This window comes from Dromiciops gliroides, chromosome 2, assembly GCF_019393635.1.
Source record: "Dromiciops gliroides isolate mDroGli1 chromosome 2, mDroGli1.pri, whole genome shotgun sequence".
Classification (NCBI taxonomy): Eukaryota; Metazoa; Chordata; class Mammalia; order Microbiotheria; family Microbiotheriidae; genus Dromiciops; species Dromiciops gliroides.
Window position 1 is genome coordinate 540,637,846 of NC_057862.1, and position 19,939 is coordinate 540,657,784.

A 19,939-nucleotide genomic window follows, 5' to 3' on the forward strand; every position below is an offset into this window, starting at 1 on the left:
CCTTTGTTTTTTTTTTTCCATTATAGACAACATTATTAAAAAAAATAAACTTTACAATAATACATTTCGTTCATCTTTTGGGAATTTTTTTGTTGTTTTGTTTCTTAAAAAAAGGAAAGAAGGGGAGAAACCACACAGTATATGTATATGGGATGTATATATACATATATGTCCATAAAGGAGAGTTCACTATATACATACAGTCTATGTATTTCTTAGGAGGGGCTGGGGAAGAAGAAAAGAGAGAGAGGGAGAGAGAGTGTTAAACATGTATAGACTTATAACTGTAGCCTCTCCTGCTGCTCTCTGCTCCTCTCCCTAAAGGGAAACCCACCAGATGAACCAACTAGAAACAGAATAAGTACTTGCTTCACTCTGCTTTTTGAAACTCTCACCATGAAGGTGGATGTAAGGGCCCCACCCCCTTCCTTGAGACCAAAGCTTGTTTTGGTCCCCACTGCAGAAGTGCTGAGGAGGGCTGAGCCTCTAAGCCTGGGCACAGACATCCTTCTGTGAGCAATCACCATGAAGGAGCCAGTCTCAGAAGGTCTTTTCCCACCACTTACCCCTCCCTCCTCTCTCTCTCTCTCTCTCTCTCTCTCTCTCTCTCTCTCTCTCTCTCTCTCTCTCTCTCTCTCTCTCTCACACACACACACACACACACACACACACACACACACACACACACACACACACACACACACACCCCTCCTTCACAGATATCTGAAGGTATGAGAGTTGGGGGGGGAAGAGAAAAGAGGGGGAAAGAAAAGACGGTTCTTGAAGGCGCCATGAGGAAATGCTAAAGGCTGCTGAGCTGGTTCCCCTGGCGGCCACCAGCCTCAGTGGCCACAAACACACTGATGCCAGGCTGCTGAATTTGGTCCCATGGGCAAGTTCCAAAAGTAGAAATGTACGAGGAGCACATCTCCCTCAAGCCTCTTCCGGCCACAGCTTCCGGTCCTTCCAGAGTCAAGTGCTTCACGGAATCACCTTTGTCTCTTGTTTCCACAAAGGGAGGAAGAAAGGAAATGCTGAGAAAAATGCAAAGGGCATTCTGAGAGCCAACTGCCCTCCCCCACTGCCGGGGGCATCCAGTGCCAGCTCTCAGGCCAATCACCAGCTTTGTCTGTTTGCTTTAGAAAAAAATTCTCCAGAGCAGAAAGCTGAGAGGAGATGAGTTCAGAGACAAGGTGAATTTATTTTTTTTTTTTTTGCAAGGAATGTGTGTGTTGATGTGTGTGTCTGTGTCTGTACATATGTCTGTTTCCATTTTGTCAGGCAGGTTCTTGTGTGTGTGTCTGTGTGTCTGTGTCTGCGTGTGTCTGTGTCTGCGTGTGTCTGTGTCTGTGTCTGTGTCTGTGTCTGTGTCTGTGTCTGTGTGTGTTGTGTTTTGTAACTTTTGGAAATCTTCAGCTGCGGTCCTCCTGGTTGCCTACAATGCCAGCGTCAGCAATAGGAAGGTGACTGCAGTCAGAGTGATCACAGGTCTGGGCTGGCCATCCACTGAGTCAGGAGATCCCACAAAATTGGATCCTGGGACGATGTTCGTGGTGAGCTGTATGCATGAGACAGGAGGAGCCCAATACAGACAAGAAAAAACAAAAGTTAGTATGACTGCAGAGTTGACATGGCTTTTTCTTTAGTGATTCTGCTGGGGACAGGAGGAGATTGACCCTGGAAAGAAATGTGGCTTGGGGGAGGAGTGCCTGGGAAAGGAAGGGAAACAAATCTCAAGAATCCTGCCTGATCAGACCCTCCAAGTTCAGGCCCACAATTTCTCTGGACCACTTCATTCTTTAGACTCTGAATCTAGGTACCAACCTTGCTATCCTTAAGGGTAGGCAGGCAAGAATGCCACCTCCTGGCTTCTGTGGCACAATGGCCGCAAGAGGGCTATGGTGGTCCCTTAGTACTCAGTAGGCTTCCCCCACCCCCACCCCCCCCACCCCAGCAACATTTGGGCCAGGCGAAAAAGCATCTCCCTGGTCCTAGGTTTGAGTAAGGATAGTGGAAACTGGAAGATTATATTAGCATCTCCCCTAGACATCTTGAGGGGAGATGCTAATGTAAACCTATCTCCTTGAGCCCCACTTCCTTGGGTTCTACAGAAATATCTTTTTAAGCTTCTCTACCTGCTCAAATTTTTCACAAAGCCTTTCCCGATCACCCTAGGCCTCAATGAACTCTGCCCTTCCTCCAGCTTCATCTAACACCTCTGGTTTGTACCTCTCATTTTACAATTAGCACAGGCTACCCTGTACCTTAGGTGTGTGTTCCTTATTTCCACTCCCCACCAGACAGTAAGCTTCTTGAGGTTAATAATGCCTCTATTGCCTTTGCCGACAATAGACACTCATTAATTTAATAGTAAATTAACAAGCATTCATTCAGTATCTATTATATGGCAGATGCTGTGGTTGCCAAAAGTGATAGTTTCTCTCCTCAGAGAGCTTACATTTTATCAGGAGAGGAAACATGTACATAGATAGGTACTTGCAAAATAAATTCAAGATAAAACACAGGCTCTGGAGTCAGGAGGACCTGAGTTCAAATCCAGCCTCAGACACTTGACACTAGTTGTATGACCCTGGGCAAGTCACTTAACCCTCATTGCCCTGCAAAAAATAGTAATGATAATAATAAATTCAAGATAATTTGGAGGGGTGAAACAATTGGGGTTAAGTGACTTGCTCGAGGTCACACAGCTAGTAAGTGTCAAGTGTCTAAGGCTGGATTTGAACTCAGGTCCTCCTGACTCCAGAGCTGGTATTCTATCCACTGTACCACCTAGCTGCCCCAATCCGAGATAATTTTGAAGAGAAAGGCACTAGCAGCTGGGGAAATCAGGAAAGGCTTCATATAGAAGGTGGTTCTCGAGTTGAAAGGAGAAAAGGACTGTTTCTGGAATGGTCTCTCCCCTGAAGGGATGGCTTCAGGCCCTTGTGACCCCTTTCCTACAGTAGGTTCATAGAATTTGAAGCTAGAAAGGACCTTAAAGATAATCTATTTCTGCTCCCGCATTTTACAGATGGAAGGAGAATTTGGGCAACAGACAGGAGTCAGTAGAGACAAAATTTGAGCCTAGGTTCTCTGGGGCCAAATCTCATGATGTTTCCATTATGCTATGATGACTATCCCCTCACCTCTAGAGGTGGGCATCTCTCAGTCTTCCAGAGCAAACCTTTTTCTCCATGATTTCACTGATGGATAGAATAAGTCCCCCCCCCCAACTTAGAGTTGAAACTTTAGCACAGGCATAGTAGGGTGTGAAGCAGCCTGGGTTAGGTTGCTCCTAGATCCCTGGACCAACCTGACCCCATCTTCAGGTCTACTTCCTGCCAGCTACTTGTGGTTCCCCAGCTATCCCCCTTTCATCTGGTTCCCCCACCTCAACTCTCCTGCCTCCTTACCTCTGTGAAGCACATGCTCAGCTCTTTGGACTTGTTGAATTTCAGTCCCTGATCCTGTGGAAGAAAAGATACCCTATAAGAACTGAGTCACTAGGACCAAGACTTGTTTTGGTTTGGTTTGGTTTTGGGATTTTTTGGTGGGGCAATGAGGGTTAAATGACTTGCCCAGGGTCACACAGTTAGTAAGTGTCAAGTGTCTGAGGCTGGATTTGAACTCAGGTATTCCTGAATCCAGGGCCGGTGCTTCCACTGCACTACCTAGCTGCCCCCAGGACCAGGATTTGAGCAAAGACAATATTGGTGGACCTTCTGCCTGAGAGCTTCAGGGCTGTCATCACTTTTCCTAACATTTGGCGGTTCACAAAGCACTTTCATAAATGTTCTCTCACTTGAACCTCACCTCAACTGGCCAGATCCTCTCACCTCCATTTTAGAGATGAGCAAAGAGATACAACTAGTGTTTGAATCCCTGTCTCCTAAGGGTAGTCTCATATTTAGGCAGTTATATAATTAACAGAGTGCTGCACTTTGGGTTAGGAGGCCTGAGACACTAGCAGCGTCACCATGAGCAACTCATTTACCTTCTCAAGGATTAACCACTGTAACGATTGGAATGACACAACCTGCTGGAGACTTACTGTAGGAGGGCTCCTCCATGAGGAGAAGGTGCCTGAGGGCAAGACACATGGCTTTCCTTTGGAGTCAGGAAGTGAAGTTTGCTTGGGGGAGGAAGACGGGAGAGGCTGATGCTCTTGCTCTCTTTCATCAGGACTCTGGTTGAGAGTGGAGCTAGGAATGCTCTCTCCCTTTAATAGATAGATGAATCTAGGCCTTTCTCTCTCTCTTTACCAAATTCTTATTCTCCTTAATAAATGCTTAAAAGTCTAACTCTTGGGGCAGCTAGGTGGCACAGTGGATAGAGCACCGGCCCTGGAGTCAGGAGTGCCTGAGTTCAAATCCAGCCTCAGACACTTAACACTTACTAGCTGTGTGATCCTGGGCAAGTCACTTAACCCCAATTGCCTCACTAAAAAAAAAAAAGTCTAACTCTTGTTAAAGCTTATAGTTTATTGTCGACCACTCATTAGATATTTTAGACAGACTAGCTAGAATTTTAGCCCCTTACACCACCCATGAGATTAATTAATTGGAGGATTTTATATAGTGCCTGGCACACAGTAAACATTTAATAAATGCTTATCAAGTGGATAGTTTTTTCATCTATGAAATGGGAATAATAATGCTTATACTGCCTACCCCACAGAGTTAAGAACCTTCTTAGAGAACTATGTAAATGTGAGTTATTATTGCTATTATTTCCACTGTACAACATTATATTTTTGCCTCTAAGGGTAAAATTCACCTCCCCAGACCCCTCTTTACTCTTCTTTCCATACATGTTTGAGCTTTCCCCACTGCCATATGGCTACCTTCTTCTTCAGCAAATCTATCATCCACACTCACCATTTCTAAGAGGACTTTACAGAATACCTAGCCCCTTTCAATGGCTACAAAGGCTGATTCTCTTCTCCCCACTCCCATCCCACCTGACCCTGCTCCCTTCCTCATATCTGCAGGTAGGGAGTTGTCTCATCCAATTGTTTGGATAGGACCATGTGTTTTTCTTGGTGCTTAATATTTCCTCCTTTTATTTATACTATAATAAAGCACTAGAATTCTGAGGTCAGGGTTCAAAGGTTTCATCCCTGGATAGGCTAGTTAGCTTCAAGCTGCTTTATGTCCACAGACAACTATATATGTCCACCTCTTTATCCCAGCCAAATGTCTTAAACATGAGTGATATTAGTCACAAAGTATAGTGGAGAGCAAAGTGGTATAAGGGCTAAAAAAACCACAGATGTCTTAGTACAACCTCTCCTCACTGCTGGTTGTAATAAATCAAAGCATCTACCCTATCAAAAGCATTCATTTTGTGTAAAGAAGGAAAACTGGCATTTGTGTAAAGTACTTTGCAAATATTGTCTCATTTAAAACTCAAAAACCTTTGAGAAAGGTACTACAGGTAGCCTCATCTTACAGATGAGGAAACTGAGGCTTAGAAAGGTTAAGTGGTTTTCCTAGGATTATACTACTAGTAAGTTGTCAGAGGCAACATTTGAACTCAGATCTTCCAAATCCAACACTTTATCCATTACCCCATAATGCTTCTTCATAAAGTATGACATGTTATGCATGGTGAGTAAGGTGAAACAGCAGAAGAGTGGAAGCAACTCTATTCTATTGCTATCAATACCAGAAATCATAGGGAAGACTGAGAAATCACACCCAGACCACTGACCTAGCCGGAAGCACAGACCATGGACATTACAGGCAGGCTATAGCACAGGGCATCTGGACAGCTAAATAAGGTTCCCACCTATCCCTGAGAGACCCATACCCACAATGCAATGAGTGATGATGGTGGTAATGATGGTTCCTCTTAGTACCATGGGAACACAAGGGCATCTATCGAAGGCAGTAATATATTGATGTCAAGGCAATACAAAGAATTATCAGGTCTGATAATCTGGTCCTAGCTTCCCTACTCAACTTTTTTCCCCACAGTTTGAAGAAGCAGTTTAGGATAGGAAAGAGCACTGAACTAGGAGTTAGAAGAAAGTGGCAGAACCAGCCAAATTAGAACCCATTCTGTTGTATGACCTTGAATAAGTCTCTTCACCTCCAAGTGATCTCAAACATCTGTTCCAACAAGAGCTCTCTGTGTCTTAAGGGGGACCCAGACATCAAGCCTATTTTGGAAGGTCTACTGTCAGGTAAATCAGATTGCAACTCAAGGTGAACCCATGGAGAGAAGAACCAATGGAAGCCTTGCCATTACCAGGTCATCCAGGCTAAAGTCTCTGCCATCTCTCAGGCAGCAACTGAGCTGAGTGTATGTAAATGAAGCTTGAATTCTAATGTTCTTTGAATGGAGCCAAGCATGGGATTGAATTATGTTGGCAGGACTTGTTAATATCCTTCAAAAAATAGGAAGTGGAGGAAGGGAGGAAAGAGAAAATATTAAGAGACAGGAAAGGTGGAGATGGAAGAAGATGAATAGGGAAAAGAAGGATGGGAAAAGGTTATAAAAGAAGAGGGAAGGATGAAAGGAAGTAAAAGAGGAGGAAAGAGGAGTGAGGGAAAAAGAGTAGGATCAACACAAGATAAAGAAGAGAAAATTTTAATTATCTGACCCACACTGTCATAAAAACATTGATAATCCATACTGGCTCAGGCACACCCAGCCTAGGACTCCACCTCTCAACAGGAGAAACAAAGGACAGGTTGTGGATCTAGGTAAGCTAGGACCAGGTAACCAAATGGTTACCTGCCAATTTTACCTCTAAAGGTTAAGGATGTTCTCCTTCCCCCTTACTAGCCTGCTACAGATTCAAAATTTATCTGAACCATACTTCAACTACTGATGTTTCTAGGAACGAATTGATGGATGAAAAGGCATTTATGAAATGCCTGCCGTATGCTAAGCACTGTGCCAAATGGTGAGAATACAAAAGAGAAAAGGTCCCTAATCTTAAGGATCTTACATTCTAATTAAAGAAAACAACACAAAAATGGAGAATTCAACTTTGGGGTGGATGGAAAGGTCCAAGGCCTCCTTTGAATTCCACTATTAGGTCAATGGCAAAGCCTATGAATCGTTGGATGGTATTGGGATGTCAAATGACAGTGCCTGGGAGTCTTAATAAGAGAAGTAGAGCAGATAGCATGGGCCAGACCAGGTTAGGATGCAATGGGAGGTCAGATAATAAGGCCTGGTGGTTGTCTATATCGCTAGAACACCTCATCCAAAGAGTATGAACATCCATGCTGATCTTCCCAATCAGTGATCCCATGGTGGTGAGGTGGCCCAGGGTTTAGGAAAGGGGCAAAAGGAAAGCAAGTAGGAAGGTCATCTTGGCAGATCTTCCTGGTGGAATGTCTTCCTATATCTAGGCTGTGTCTTGAGAGAAGCAACAAAAACAAAGCAAGGGGGTAGGAGAGGTGGGTGGAATCAGACAGAACTAGATTCAAATTATGCTCTTGACACTTACTAGCAATATGCCACTGTTTGTATGACCTAAACTCTCTGAGCCTATATTTTCTTGTCTGAAAAAATGTTGTTCAGCCATTTTCAGTTTTGTCTGACTTCTCATAATCCTATTTGGGGTTTTCTTGGCAAACATACTGGAGTGGTTGGCCATTTCCTTCTCTAAATCATTTTACAGATGAGTAAACAGAGGTAAACAGGGTTAAGTGACTTGCCCAGGGTCACACAGCTAGTAAGTGTTTGAGATCAGATTTGAACTCAGGAAGATAAGTCTTCCTGACTCCAGGCTCAGAGCTCTAGCCACTATGCCACCTAGTTGCCTGTCATCTGAAAAATGAAGATAATAATACCTACAGTACCTTCCTCATGGAGCTGTTGTGAGGTTCAAACTGATGCATATAAAGTGATTTGCAAACGCTCAAGCACAATGCACATGTCAATAATTATGACCATTTATCCAGCCAATCAGGAGTAACAAGTCGTGTGTGTGTGTGTGTGTGTGTGTATGTGTGTGTGTGTGTGTGTGTGTGTGTGTGTGTGTGTGAAGCACTATTTCCTTTTAACTGTCCTAAAATGATCTCATTCAAGCTTCAAAAGAAAATCTGCTGTTACAATATTCTTGGGTTGGGTTAGTAATTTCATGTCCAACCTACTGACATCTTCTGTGGTCAATCCTCCCACCACCTTCTACCTTCCTATTTCTAAACTGAAGGGTCCTAATTACTGGAGTCTTTTCCTATTGCAGCCACTTGACCATCTCAGGGGGACTTCTCTGAGCCTTTTTCAGCTCTGCTCCAAACAATAAACTCTTCCCCTTTGCTGCTAAGCTCCTACAGGGCAAGAGTAATCACAATCAAAGGCTCCATCAATTCTTTCTCTAGTGGATAGCATTTTTCATCATAAGTACTTTAGAATTATCTTGGATTATTGAATTTATCAGAATAGCTAAGTCATTCACAGTTGATTATCATACATATTGCTGTTACTATATACAATGTTCTCCTGGTTCTGCTCACTTCACTTTGCATCTGTTCATGTAAAACTTCACATTTTTCTGAAATTATTCTGCTCATCATTCCTTATAGCACAATCATATATTGTGGTATGATCTTTAAGATGAGGGAGTCGTCATTCTGCCCTGGCTAGATCTCATTTGAAATATTATGTTGAATTCCTTAATGTCTCATCGTAGGAAGGCCATGGATAACTTGGAGAGTGTAAAGTAACCAAGATAGTGAATGGGGTTCAATTTGTACTTTATGGAATTGCTTGAGGGGACTGGAAGGTTTAATCTGGAAAAGGGAATAGAGGAATGTAAGGATTGCCTTTGATTACTGTGAAGGCTGTCCTGTAGAAGGATTAGATACATTTGATTTGATACTAAAAAGACCAAGAGCAATAGTTGAAAGGTGCAAAGATGTAAATTACATCTTGATTTAAAAAAAACTTACAAGAAATTAAAGCTATTTGAAAGTGGAGTGGATTGCCTTAAAAAGTCATGGGCTTGGGGCAGCTAGGTGGCACAGTGGATAAAGCATCGGCCCTGGATTCAGGAGGACCTGAGTTCAAATCTGGCCTCAGACACTTGACACTTACTAGCTATGTGACCCTGGGCAAGTCACTTAACCCCAATTGCCTCACCAAAAAAAAAAAAAAAGGCATGGGTTCCCCATGACCATTTGTTGAGCATGTTGTAGAGGAAAATCTTCTTCAATCCGGTGACCAGGACCTCCTTTCTATTCTCCAAATAAGACACCCCATCTCCTAACTGGGCATTTTCACTGGCTTTCCCTCATGCCTAGAATGCTCTCCCTCCTATTCTCTGCCTCCTGACTTCCCTGGCTTCCTTCAAGTCCCAGATAAAATCCCACCTTCTGCAAGAAGCCTTTCTCAGCTCTCCTTAATGCTAGAGTCTTCCCTCTAAGATCATCTGATTTTTCCTGTATATACCTTATTTGTATGTAGTTGTTTACATATTGTCTCCCTCATTATACAGTAAGCTCCTTGAGGGCACGGATCATCTTTTACCTTTCCTTGTCTCCACAGAACTTAATACAGTAGGTATTTAATAAATGCTTATTTACTGACCAAATCCTGTTTAGGTAAGGGTCAAAGTAGATGGCCACAGAAGTCCCTTTCAACTCTGAAATTCTATGATTCTGTAGATATGGAAATAATGTCACACCCAAAGTGTACTGCAGTATTTGATCTGACAACACACATACACATGCATGTGCACGTACACACTCACACACACACACACACACACACACACACAAGCTTCTTGGAAATCTCTCTTCTTTTTATTTCCATGACATTCCACAACCCTGCTTCTCCTTCTGTCCCTTTGATCGTTGCTATTCCCAGTCTCTTCTTCCTCTCTTGGCCCCTTAATTAAAACATTTCCCAAAGGTCTGTTCTTGACTCTCTTCTCTCCTATGTTTTCCTCTTTAGCAATCTCATTTACTGCCATTAGTAGAATGGAGTTAGGGGTTGGGATAGGAAGCAAATTCATGAGTCTTAAGTATCTCAGGCTTCAACAGAAGTAATTTGCAGGTGTCTAGTACAGGGAGTGGTGAAGAAAAAGAAATGAAAGAAAGAAAATAGATGCAAAATCCAAGCTTTCAGTTCTCTACACTGCTGGGGCCCATTGGTCTTAAAATACCAGAAACATTCTAAACAGGCCATCAAGGAGTTAGAGGTACTGGTCCCAACAACATGTTCCCCTTCCCACATAACAAAGCCCAACTTGATCTAGCACAGAGCAAGAATAGGGCAAAGGGTTAATCAATACCCTAAATAAACCACCTCAATGAATGGAGGAGAATCCCCTGTCTCGGGCTGCCTCTAGCTGCAGCAGGTTACCTCACTAGATGGACAGGCTGAGGGGGGAATACAGCAACTCTGAATTCCATCCCTGCTACTAACTAATCTATGTGACCCTGAACAAAGAATTTGCTGACAAGTCATCTAACCTCCCATCTAGCTATAATTTTCTGTTTCTAAAAGACTAAATCCTTTATAGAGATCTCAGCAAGGAAGCCCTAACCCTAGACTAAGAAACTTTCATCCTTACTCTGCATTACCTGCCTCCTCTCCCTACCCATAGTCCTTCTTTCATGGAAAGATGGGAACTAATTGGCAAGGTGGGGAGGAGTGGAATAAGGAAATGGAATCTTTAGAACATCTGTATATTTAGAATTGAAAGAAGTCAATGTAGCAAGGTGAGCAGGGCCCCCTGATTTGCTAGATGGGGCATCTGCCATGGAACTAACTTGTGCTCAGGGGAGGCATTCCAGGTCTGATCTCAGATCTGAGAAAATCACCTTTCCCCAATCCAATGTGCTTATCTTATAAGTAGCCAGTGCTACTTGGGGTTAGAAAGGGGTACTTGGAAGATGAGAAGGGAAATCACCCTCCTCAAAGTCCAAAGTTAACAAAGTTTGCACAGAGAGAGAAATCTCAAAAGTAAAGGGAGGAGTCATTTCCATGGCTTTCCTTATGGACTACAGGAGGAGGTGGGGGGACGGGGGCTCTCTCAGGGAGAGGGTCCATTCTCTCTGATTTTCATTCACCAATTATCTTTGGTACAAACTTCTTCCCCAGTCACTAAAGACCAATCAGAGTAGTTCACTATGTTGTCTCAACAAAGGGCTAGAACAAATGTTCTGGAAGGAACCAGAGCACTTGTCCGAATCCATGGGAAGGGCCCCAGCCCAGAAAACCAGAGGTCCCCCATCATTGCTGTTGCACAAAGAAGCAACAAAAAGCAGAATTTGGGGAAGTTGACCCTGTGGGCAGCTTTGCCTATTTGGTGACTCCTTTGTCCCCCAAATCCTCCCCCATTCCGCATAACCCAAATTTCTTTACTTCACTTTTCCACACTGCCTGAAATTCCAAAAATTAAAGTGTTATTTGGGTTAATGAGCCTCTGCTTTTAAAAATATTAATACTCCATGGGAGGGCTCAGAGGCTAGAATCAGTTATTAACACCTTGAAAGGATTCACATTAACTGCTGACTAAGATCCCAGGGGAATTGGGGTTGGGAGTTTGGGTGGAAATAGAATGGGAAGGGAAAGGAGTCTGTTTTGTAATGTAGAACACTTTAGGGAATAAGACAGGCTTGGGTACAGTATAGGGGAGTCAAACTCATGGCTAAATGAACAACCTGAGTATCAAGGTCCCTGAAGGGAGAGAGAAGCACCACACAGATTCAGAAAGTTGGGGATGGAAGGATGCCAAAGTCAAACTTCACCTAATTTTAAAATGGAACTGGCTGTAGCCCTGAAGTCAGGAAAGACTGAATCATAAGCAAAGACTTGGAGCTTAAAGAGATCTCAGAGGGCATCCTATCCAACTCCTTCCTAAGCAGAAATTCCCTCTACCATATCTCCAACTAGTGATTTTTCAGGCTCTATTCTCAATGACTTCAAGGGATAGAGACCATTCCTTTGGAGGAATGGGGAGATATTCTTCATTCTGGGCCTCAGTTTCCTTATCTATTCTATTGGACAAGATGAGCCCTAATGTCCCTTATATCTCAATCAATCAATAAACATTTATTAAACACCTATTGTGTGCCAGATCCTGTGATAAGCACACAAATTGTTTGGTCTAAGACCACCTGGGCCCCTACTCTCAGAAGCCATATTCAGGTCCAGCACTATTAGCATCAAAGTTCGACTACCCTGTATGTTAAATAGGCCTTTGTGGGATAGCCTATGAACCTACACTAGAGATAACAGTGTATGGAAAAATGAACTATAACTTCCCAACAACTGACTTACAAACTTTTGAAACACACCCTGTTCAAAGCTGGAGGCCACCCATACTCATTTTCATGATATTCATTCTGCTTGCTTATTTGGTTCCCCTGTCCAAAATCTTCTAGTTAAATCATCTTGCTTAGCCAAGTTGGCTAATGCCTCTTGTTGAGATTTCCGGAGGAGTGTGTATCTGGTAACAGATTCATTACAACACTGGGGAACATCAGCAGTGCAGGAGGGGGCTAGCTGGCTGCAGTCTCTGATGATTGGGAAGGCTACCGCCCTACTGTCCAATCAACCTATTTATAATTCTGCCAGGGACTTATTTGGCAACACAAAGGGTAAGAGCAGAAATCGATTGGGGTTTGGATCCAAGAAAAACAAAAGTAGCATCTGGTCAGGGATTCTCCCAGATTTAGGGAAGTTTGGAAAGGGGAGCAAGAATTCAAAAGCTTTAACTCGATTCAGAATTTGAGGGGCCCCAGATACTTGCATCCAGAAAGGTGATTGATGCAGGAAAGTTGTAAAAATTCCACTCGAACAGGAAGTGGAGAAGGTAAGAATAAGATGTGGTATGGGTTCCACCAGTTACCAAGAAGACAAAATGCAAGTGTGCACAACAAGCCAACTGGGAAATTAATTAAGAAGTCTGTTGTTGCTTCAATCATGTCCAACTCTTCATGACCCCATTTGGGGTTTTGTTGGAAAGGATACTGAAATGCTTTGCCATTTCCTTCTCCAGTTCATTTTACAGATGAGGAAACTGAGGCAAACAGTATTAAATGATTGCCCAGGATCACACAGCTAGTTAAGTGTCTGAGGCTGAATTTGAACTCAGGACCAGTGTTCTATCCACTGTGCCACCCAGCTGACTACTCTCTTAATTAGGAAGTCTAACCCTGAACAAAGTTACATTGAAAACATGCTCTTAACCCCATCCTTTAACTCCTAATCAGGGATCTTCTTTGTTCTAGGTGAGATTACTTTATAAGGGAGTCAGTGTGACTGGAAATTCAAATCCCAACTCTCCCAACACCATCTGTATGACCTTGGGCAAAGCAATACATCTCTTTAGGCCTTACTTTCCTCATCTGTAAAAATGAAGGTGTTCACCTCTTTCATTTCTCAGGCTTAAGAACTATGTCTTCTATATATTTGCTGCAGTAACAAGCCACTCTTTCATAAGGATTTAAGGTGAACCGACTCCCACAGATTCCTGTTCTATAGTGAATTGTTTCTTTCTGCTTTGCATCTTCTGCCCAGCCTACTTTCCCATTCAGACAACAAGCTGCCTCTCCCAAGATAAGCTCATCACTTCTTTTTTTTTTTCTTTTTCTGGGGCAATGAGGGTTAAATGACTTGACCAGGGTCACACAGCTAGTAAGTGTCAAATGTCTGAGGCCAGATTTGAACTTAGGTCCTCCTGAATCCAGGGCCAGTGCTTTATCCATTGTGCCACCTACCTGCCCCAAGCTCATCACTTCTAAATCCACCACCAAGCTATGCTACTAACTCCTTCAGCCTCCTCTCCACCTTTTTTTGAAGGACTGTAGAATAGCAAACTCCTCCCTATGCCTTCCTTTATAGAGAGGGTGGAAATCGTACTCAGCTCACTCTACTTTGCATCTGCTGCTCTGCCTAATTTCATCTCCATGGAACAAGATGCCCCCACAATGGTTACCCCTCTGGCATTCCATCCCTCCTCTTACCCCACCCCGCCCGTTTTTCTGTCTCCTTTTATGCATTGTCTCCACTTTTAGATTGTAAGCTCCTTGAGAGCAGGGACTGTCTTTTTATTAGTTTTATCTCTAGTAATTAGCACCTGGCACATAGTAGGTGCTTAATATATTGGTTTAGATTATTTTGGAGTGGGATACCAGGGATTCTCCAAGAATATCAATAAATAGAGCCAGAAAATTCAAAAAGATCCAGAGAATGAAACAACAACAACAGCTGGCATTTATGTAGTTCTTAGGGATTAAAAAATGTACGCTATCTCTCTTGAACCTTATGACAACCCTATGAGACAGGCATTTCAGAAATTACCATTCTTCCTTTACATATGAGGCAAATAAGGCTCAAAGACGCTGACTAATTTATCCATTATCACATAGCCAGTGAGATTCCAACCCAGACCCCTACCCCCCACCCCAGCATGGGAACCACTGAAACTAAAGAACCGCCCCCACCCCGTCCCAGAATGGAGCTTGACCTGGAAGGAAGATTAGGAGAAAGAGCTGACAATGTGACAATGTAAGCAAGTTTTCAAATAAGTCAACCAACCATGTTTAAACAGGTCCCTGAGACCCCAGGGCTAACTGAAAAGCCCAGAGAAAAGTAAATCTGAAATCTCTCCAGCCTTGTTTCAAAGTATCATATCCCTATTGTTTTTTTGGGGGGGAGGGGTGAGGCAATTGGGGTTAAGTGACTTGCCCAGGGTCACACAGCTAGTAAGTGTTAAGTGTCTGAGGGTGGATTTGAACTCAGGCCCTCCTGACTCCAGGACCGGTGCTCTATCTACTACACCACCTAGCTGCCATTCATCCACTCCTACATCACCTGGCCCATGTGATAGAAACAAATTTACCCCATTCCTTAGTCCATCCCCAAGATCCCAAGGTTTCTGCCATTCAAAGACTAGATAAAGAAGGGATAGGAAAATGAAGAAGCTGTCCCATCACCCAAGTCAGAGTCACAGCCAGGGACATGGGGGAAGTTTTTCTCATTCTTTTCCAAGCTTGAAATACCAGGAATCTACATGGGACCCCACAAACCACAGCAGAGAAAGCATATCCCACCATTGTTTTTTTCTGGCAGGAAAGTAGTGGAACTTCTAGACTCAGCTGTCAAATAAGAAAAAGGAAGACGGATTCTGCTCCCCACATACCCAAAATTAAATTGTTTTCTGGTGTGATCCCGCAACCACCAGCCTCATTTCTGAGCCCCAATCCAGGTGCCAGACAAATGGATCTGGACAGAGACATTCAGAGCCAGAAGAACCAGACATCTGAGGGGGAGCAGAGATGCAGGGGATGAGATGAGGACTTGGGGTAGGCAGCTTGATAAAATTTTAGTATCAAACTTTGGACATGAGCCACAGAACCTCTTTCTACTGCCATAGGCTTTTTGTAGTTCCAAAATGGTCAAGCCAAGAGGCACAGGTGGGCATGAGCAAGGCACATTCAGAAGACAATGAGTCCATTGAAAACAGAAGCTCTCTTCCACAAAGCCTTTTATTCCTGCAGAAAAGAAACTCAAAGAGTTGATCTGAAAGGCATTAAACCCCACTGTTGAAAGCCTCTCTCTTCTTCTATCCTCTGAGGGTGTCTGGGAGTTCACAATTGCCTGTGATCTGTCTATTGCCCATAGCAAGGTCACCAGAGGTCTCAAAGCCACCTCCAAAGATGGTGTTGTACAGACTTAGCCCCTATAACCTCAAGAATTAAATTAGCCACGCAAATAAAGAAGCCCCACCAGACCCAGAGTCCAGGAAGAAATCAGACTGAGAGAAGTATAGCTTTGAAAAGTACAAGAAATCTGAAGGAAAATAAAATTTTTAATTTGATATTTTATATATTTAATGCTAATAACTCATACCAGCTCTACTTTTTCAGATGATTGATGATCTCCATAATCAGAAGCACCATTGCTTTGACATTGATAGAGTTACAAGAAAAAATTTCCAGGTAAGAAAAAGGGTTTATTATGGCCTGATTTTTTTTTAACTTGAGAGACTAATGTAAATGCATTTTGGTGGAAAATTGTTATGTTCAATGATTGCATTAATTTGGGTACACCACCTTTTGGCTACTTAAGAGAAGACTGTCTAGCAGACAACTGACCTGCTATCTGTCTGGTAGAGAGAGAAAAGGAGCAAAAATCTGAACTTACTCAAGCATACCTGATCTAATTAGAAGCTGTCCCTTTTACTCAGCCTTAATAGCTGTGCTAACAACGGCTGTGTTTCCCCAGTAATGCCCTCCCCCACCCACCAAAAGGCAGCAGAACAAGAAGTGGTATACTGCCTGGGTGCTGACCATAGTCAAAATTAATCTCACTTTAAAAAAGGAGAGGAAGGGGGTAGCTAGGTGGCACAGTGGATAGAGCACTGGCCCTGGATTCAGGAGGACCTGAGTTCAAATCCAGCATCAGACTCTTAATACTTACTAGCTGTGTGACCCTGGGAAAGTCACAACTCCATTGCCTCACCAAAAAAAAAAAAAAAAAGGAGAGGAAGGAGGAGGGCGAGGGACTTTTGTTGCAAGGAACAGGTAAAAGAGAAAGAAAAGCACCAGCATGTTATTTCCCTTGACAAATTGTGGCATTCAACGCCTTCCAAAATTTGCCCCAATCCTACCTATTGACACCTAATCTCCTACCTAACCCAACAGACCTCTCTGCTTCTGTCAAGTTGGCCTCCACACCAACTCCCAAATATGCTACATTCCGTGACCTCTCTACAGCTTTGCTTAGGCTGTTCTCCTTGCCTGGGGAGGCAGGTCCTTTCTCTCCAAATTCTAACTATCCTTTCAAGGCCCAGTTCAACGTCCACCTCCTTCATATACCTGTGCCTGCTTTACACCACCCTAAACCTCAAGACCCAAATTATCCAAGCAAATAAAGATAAGCCCACCTGACCTAGAAAGAAAATCAGCTGCAGAGAAGTATGGCTTTGAAAAAATGTGAAATCTGAGGAAAACTATTTTTTTAATTTGATATTTTATACATTTAATGCTAATAATTCTACTTCTCGCCACTCCAATGAAACACTCTTCAGCCTCAAATTTTACCTCTCCTTTCTAGTGACTTCTTCCTAGCTCTTGTTGGGATTAATTACATATATTGCTTTGGATATCTATTGTGATGTGTGTGTGTGTGTGTGTGTGTGTGTGTGTGTGTGTGTGTGTGTTGTCTTCCCAACTGGATTATAAACTCCAGAGGAAAGGGGAAAGGAAGGGGACTGGGTCTTATATTTCTCATTATATTATATCTCATATTCCCTAGTGTCTAACACAGTGCAGGGTACAGAGTAGATACTTGATGAACACTTCTTTAGTATATGAACAAATGAATGAGTGGATGTATGGATGAATGATTGAATGAATGAATGAATGAATAAGTGAGTGATGAGAAAGCCAACTATCAGTCAGCTCTTCAGTGTCTCCAGGAGTGATCCAACGAGAAGTAGCACCTTCTTCCCTAAATTCCCACCTAGTCTTCCATTCTAACCCCTTGATCCCAAGAGGCTTCTCTTGATTCCCTAGGCCACCCCCTCCATATCTTGTAATGCTTTCACATAGGCTGGGCCACATCTCACCTGGATAGATGTACAGGTAGTGATGACACTAGTCCCCAGGCTGGTGCTGTCATTGAGATCATCTGGCAAGGATGGGGTCTTCTCCATCCTAGGAGACTGAGTAGCATGGAACAGAGGATTCTTGGGGGACACATTCACATCCGTTCCATTACCAAAGGCCTGGATGGCATTTCCTAAGAAGGGATATGGAGAAAGGGAGACAAAAAGATTCCAAGATCACAGTAACTACTTTACACCACCTCTCCCTCCTACCCCCCTACCCTCCACCCTCATGTGACAGCTCCAAAACTGGGGGGAAATTCCTCTAATGTCAACATCCCAAGACCTTTCTGCAAAAGTATCACTATTGTTAGTGGTATTTTGCTCTCTGGAGAGGCAGTAAAAAGAAAGAGAAAAACAAGGAAGGAGGAAAAGGATGGAAAGAAAAATGTATGGTGAAGAAATGGAAAGAAAGATAGAAGAAAGAAAAAATGGAGGTAATAAGGATAATAGAAGACAGAAAGAAAGATCTATAAGGAGAATAAAGAGAAATGTGACTGGCAAGCTGCTAGAGAGAACTGAAGAGAAATGGCAAATGAAATGGTGGGAAGATTGAAACCAGGAGGGGACTGATATCCTCTGACATCGGGGTTCAGCCGCCTCTGCATCTGTAGCACCACCAGACAGGAGGTGCTACTTCTGTTGCTATCTAAGATGGGGTGTTGGATGACTTTCAAGGAACATAGCTCTGATTCCATGACATAATGGACACACTAAATGGAAAAAACTACTGTGGACAGTGGCTTAGTGGAAAGAGTATCCCCAGGGGCTAAGTTAACAAAGAAGACTTGACTAGAGCCATCAGGCCACCTGAATGAGCAGATAACACAGTTTTAGGCCCCCAGAACATAAACCTCAAAAGACCCAACCCCAAAGTCCAGACCTGAAGAATCTGCAAAGACCCAGTATCTTTGGTATGAGCCAGATGCCCCCGTAGAGATGACCCATGCCGTGCTGTCAAGAGGAGGAACAAGGGCAGCCAAGAGATGACCAGGACCCTCCAGGGCCACAAGAACTTACTGAGACATGGGTTCTCTGTGAAGTCTTTCAGGAACTTTTCACACTCTTCCTCCATGTTTCCACTCCCTCGGCAACTACACCAAGGGGATACCACAATGCTGGTAGGGTTGGAGTCCACATAGTTTGGTGTCATATCAAACCCTGAGGAAACAGGGGAAGGTGGGGAGGAGGGAAGAGGAAGGTGAAGATGACAGCATATTTTTTCCCTTCTTCCCTCTCTTCCTAGGACCTCAGAATACCACATACCCTTGGGTAGACACAAGCTCTCTACCAGCATCATGATATTAATCTAGATGTCACAGTTTCCATTACCACTGGGGGAAATTGAGACATAAAGAGTCACATGCCTCCTCACTAATTTAAGGCAGAAAAGGAAACCCCAGAGTCCTGCTTTCTGAACATCAGGAAGCTTGCTTTCCCCTTCATTAGTGTAGTCATGTGACCCAGCTGACAGAGAGTTGGGCCTGGAGTCAAAAAGATCTGAGTTCGAGCAGCTAGGTGGTGCAGCGGATAAAGCACCGGTCCTGGATTCAGGAGGACCTGAGTTCAAATCTGGATTTAGACACTTGACACTTACTAGCTGTGTGACCTTGGGCAAGTCACTTAACCCTCATTGCCCCACAAAAAAAAAAGAAAAGAAAAAGAAAAAGATCTGAGTTCAAATTCTGATCTCAGGCACCTACTGACGATGAAACCCTGGCAACTCACTTCAACTCTGTCTGCCTCAGATTCCTCAATTGTAAGATGGGGATAACAACAGCACCTAGTTCCCAAAATTGTTGTGAGGATAAAATGAGATATTTGTAAAAAATGGTTAGCACAATTCCTGGCACATAGTAAGTGCTTAATAAGTACTTGTTTTCATTCCCTCCCCTATTTTAAACATCCTTCCTTTCCATCCACCCTTTTTCATAGTTCAAGTCCTACCTGCTGACCCCCCAACTTCAGTACCTCTTTAAGACCTCTGGCTATCCCAAGGGCAGCCAACCTACTCTACCACATAGGGGATCTGGTTCCAAGAATGTCCTCTGATTCCCACAATTAGCTACCACTGTATGAGTCTTCAGCAAGTCAACACACACCCATTGAATAGCAAACTCAACCTACAAGCAATTCTAAACCCTGCAAAGACTAGGAAAAGCAAAAAGGTCACCTTTACTCCAAGGAACATCAGTAGAGAGGCTTACCAATCATGCCTGCATAGGAGCCCAGACATGCCTGGTAGTTGTCTGAAGGGCAGCTGGTCGTTGTCTGGTAAGAGACACGACAATTGGCATGGAAGTCTGCCAACCGGGACCTGATGAGATGAAAAACAGGAGTGTGATTAGGCTGATT

At 43.4% G+C, this 19,939-nt stretch overlaps 1 protein-coding gene across 1 annotated transcript in view; it reads right to left on the bottom strand.

Moving 5' to 3' along the window:
* Window positions 1–659: 659 nt before the first annotated feature.
* The window catches only part of GFRA2 (GDNF family receptor alpha 2), a 103,508-nt gene continuing 84,228 nt past the window's right edge, over window positions 660–19,939 (bottom strand). Inside the window, exons 5-9 of the mRNA XM_043990030.1 lie at window positions 19,792–19,901; window positions 18,605–18,745; window positions 17,546–17,718; window positions 3,414–3,467; window positions 660–1,558 (exon numbers count right to left, since the gene is read on the bottom strand). Coding sequence (XP_043845965.1) covers window positions 1,436–1,558; window positions 3,414–3,467; window positions 17,546–17,718; window positions 18,605–18,745; window positions 19,792–19,901 — 601 coding nt within the window. The 3' untranslated portion in view covers window positions 660–1,435. The remainder of the gene's footprint in view (window positions 1,559–3,413; window positions 3,468–17,545; window positions 17,719–18,604; window positions 18,746–19,791; window positions 19,902–19,939) is intronic.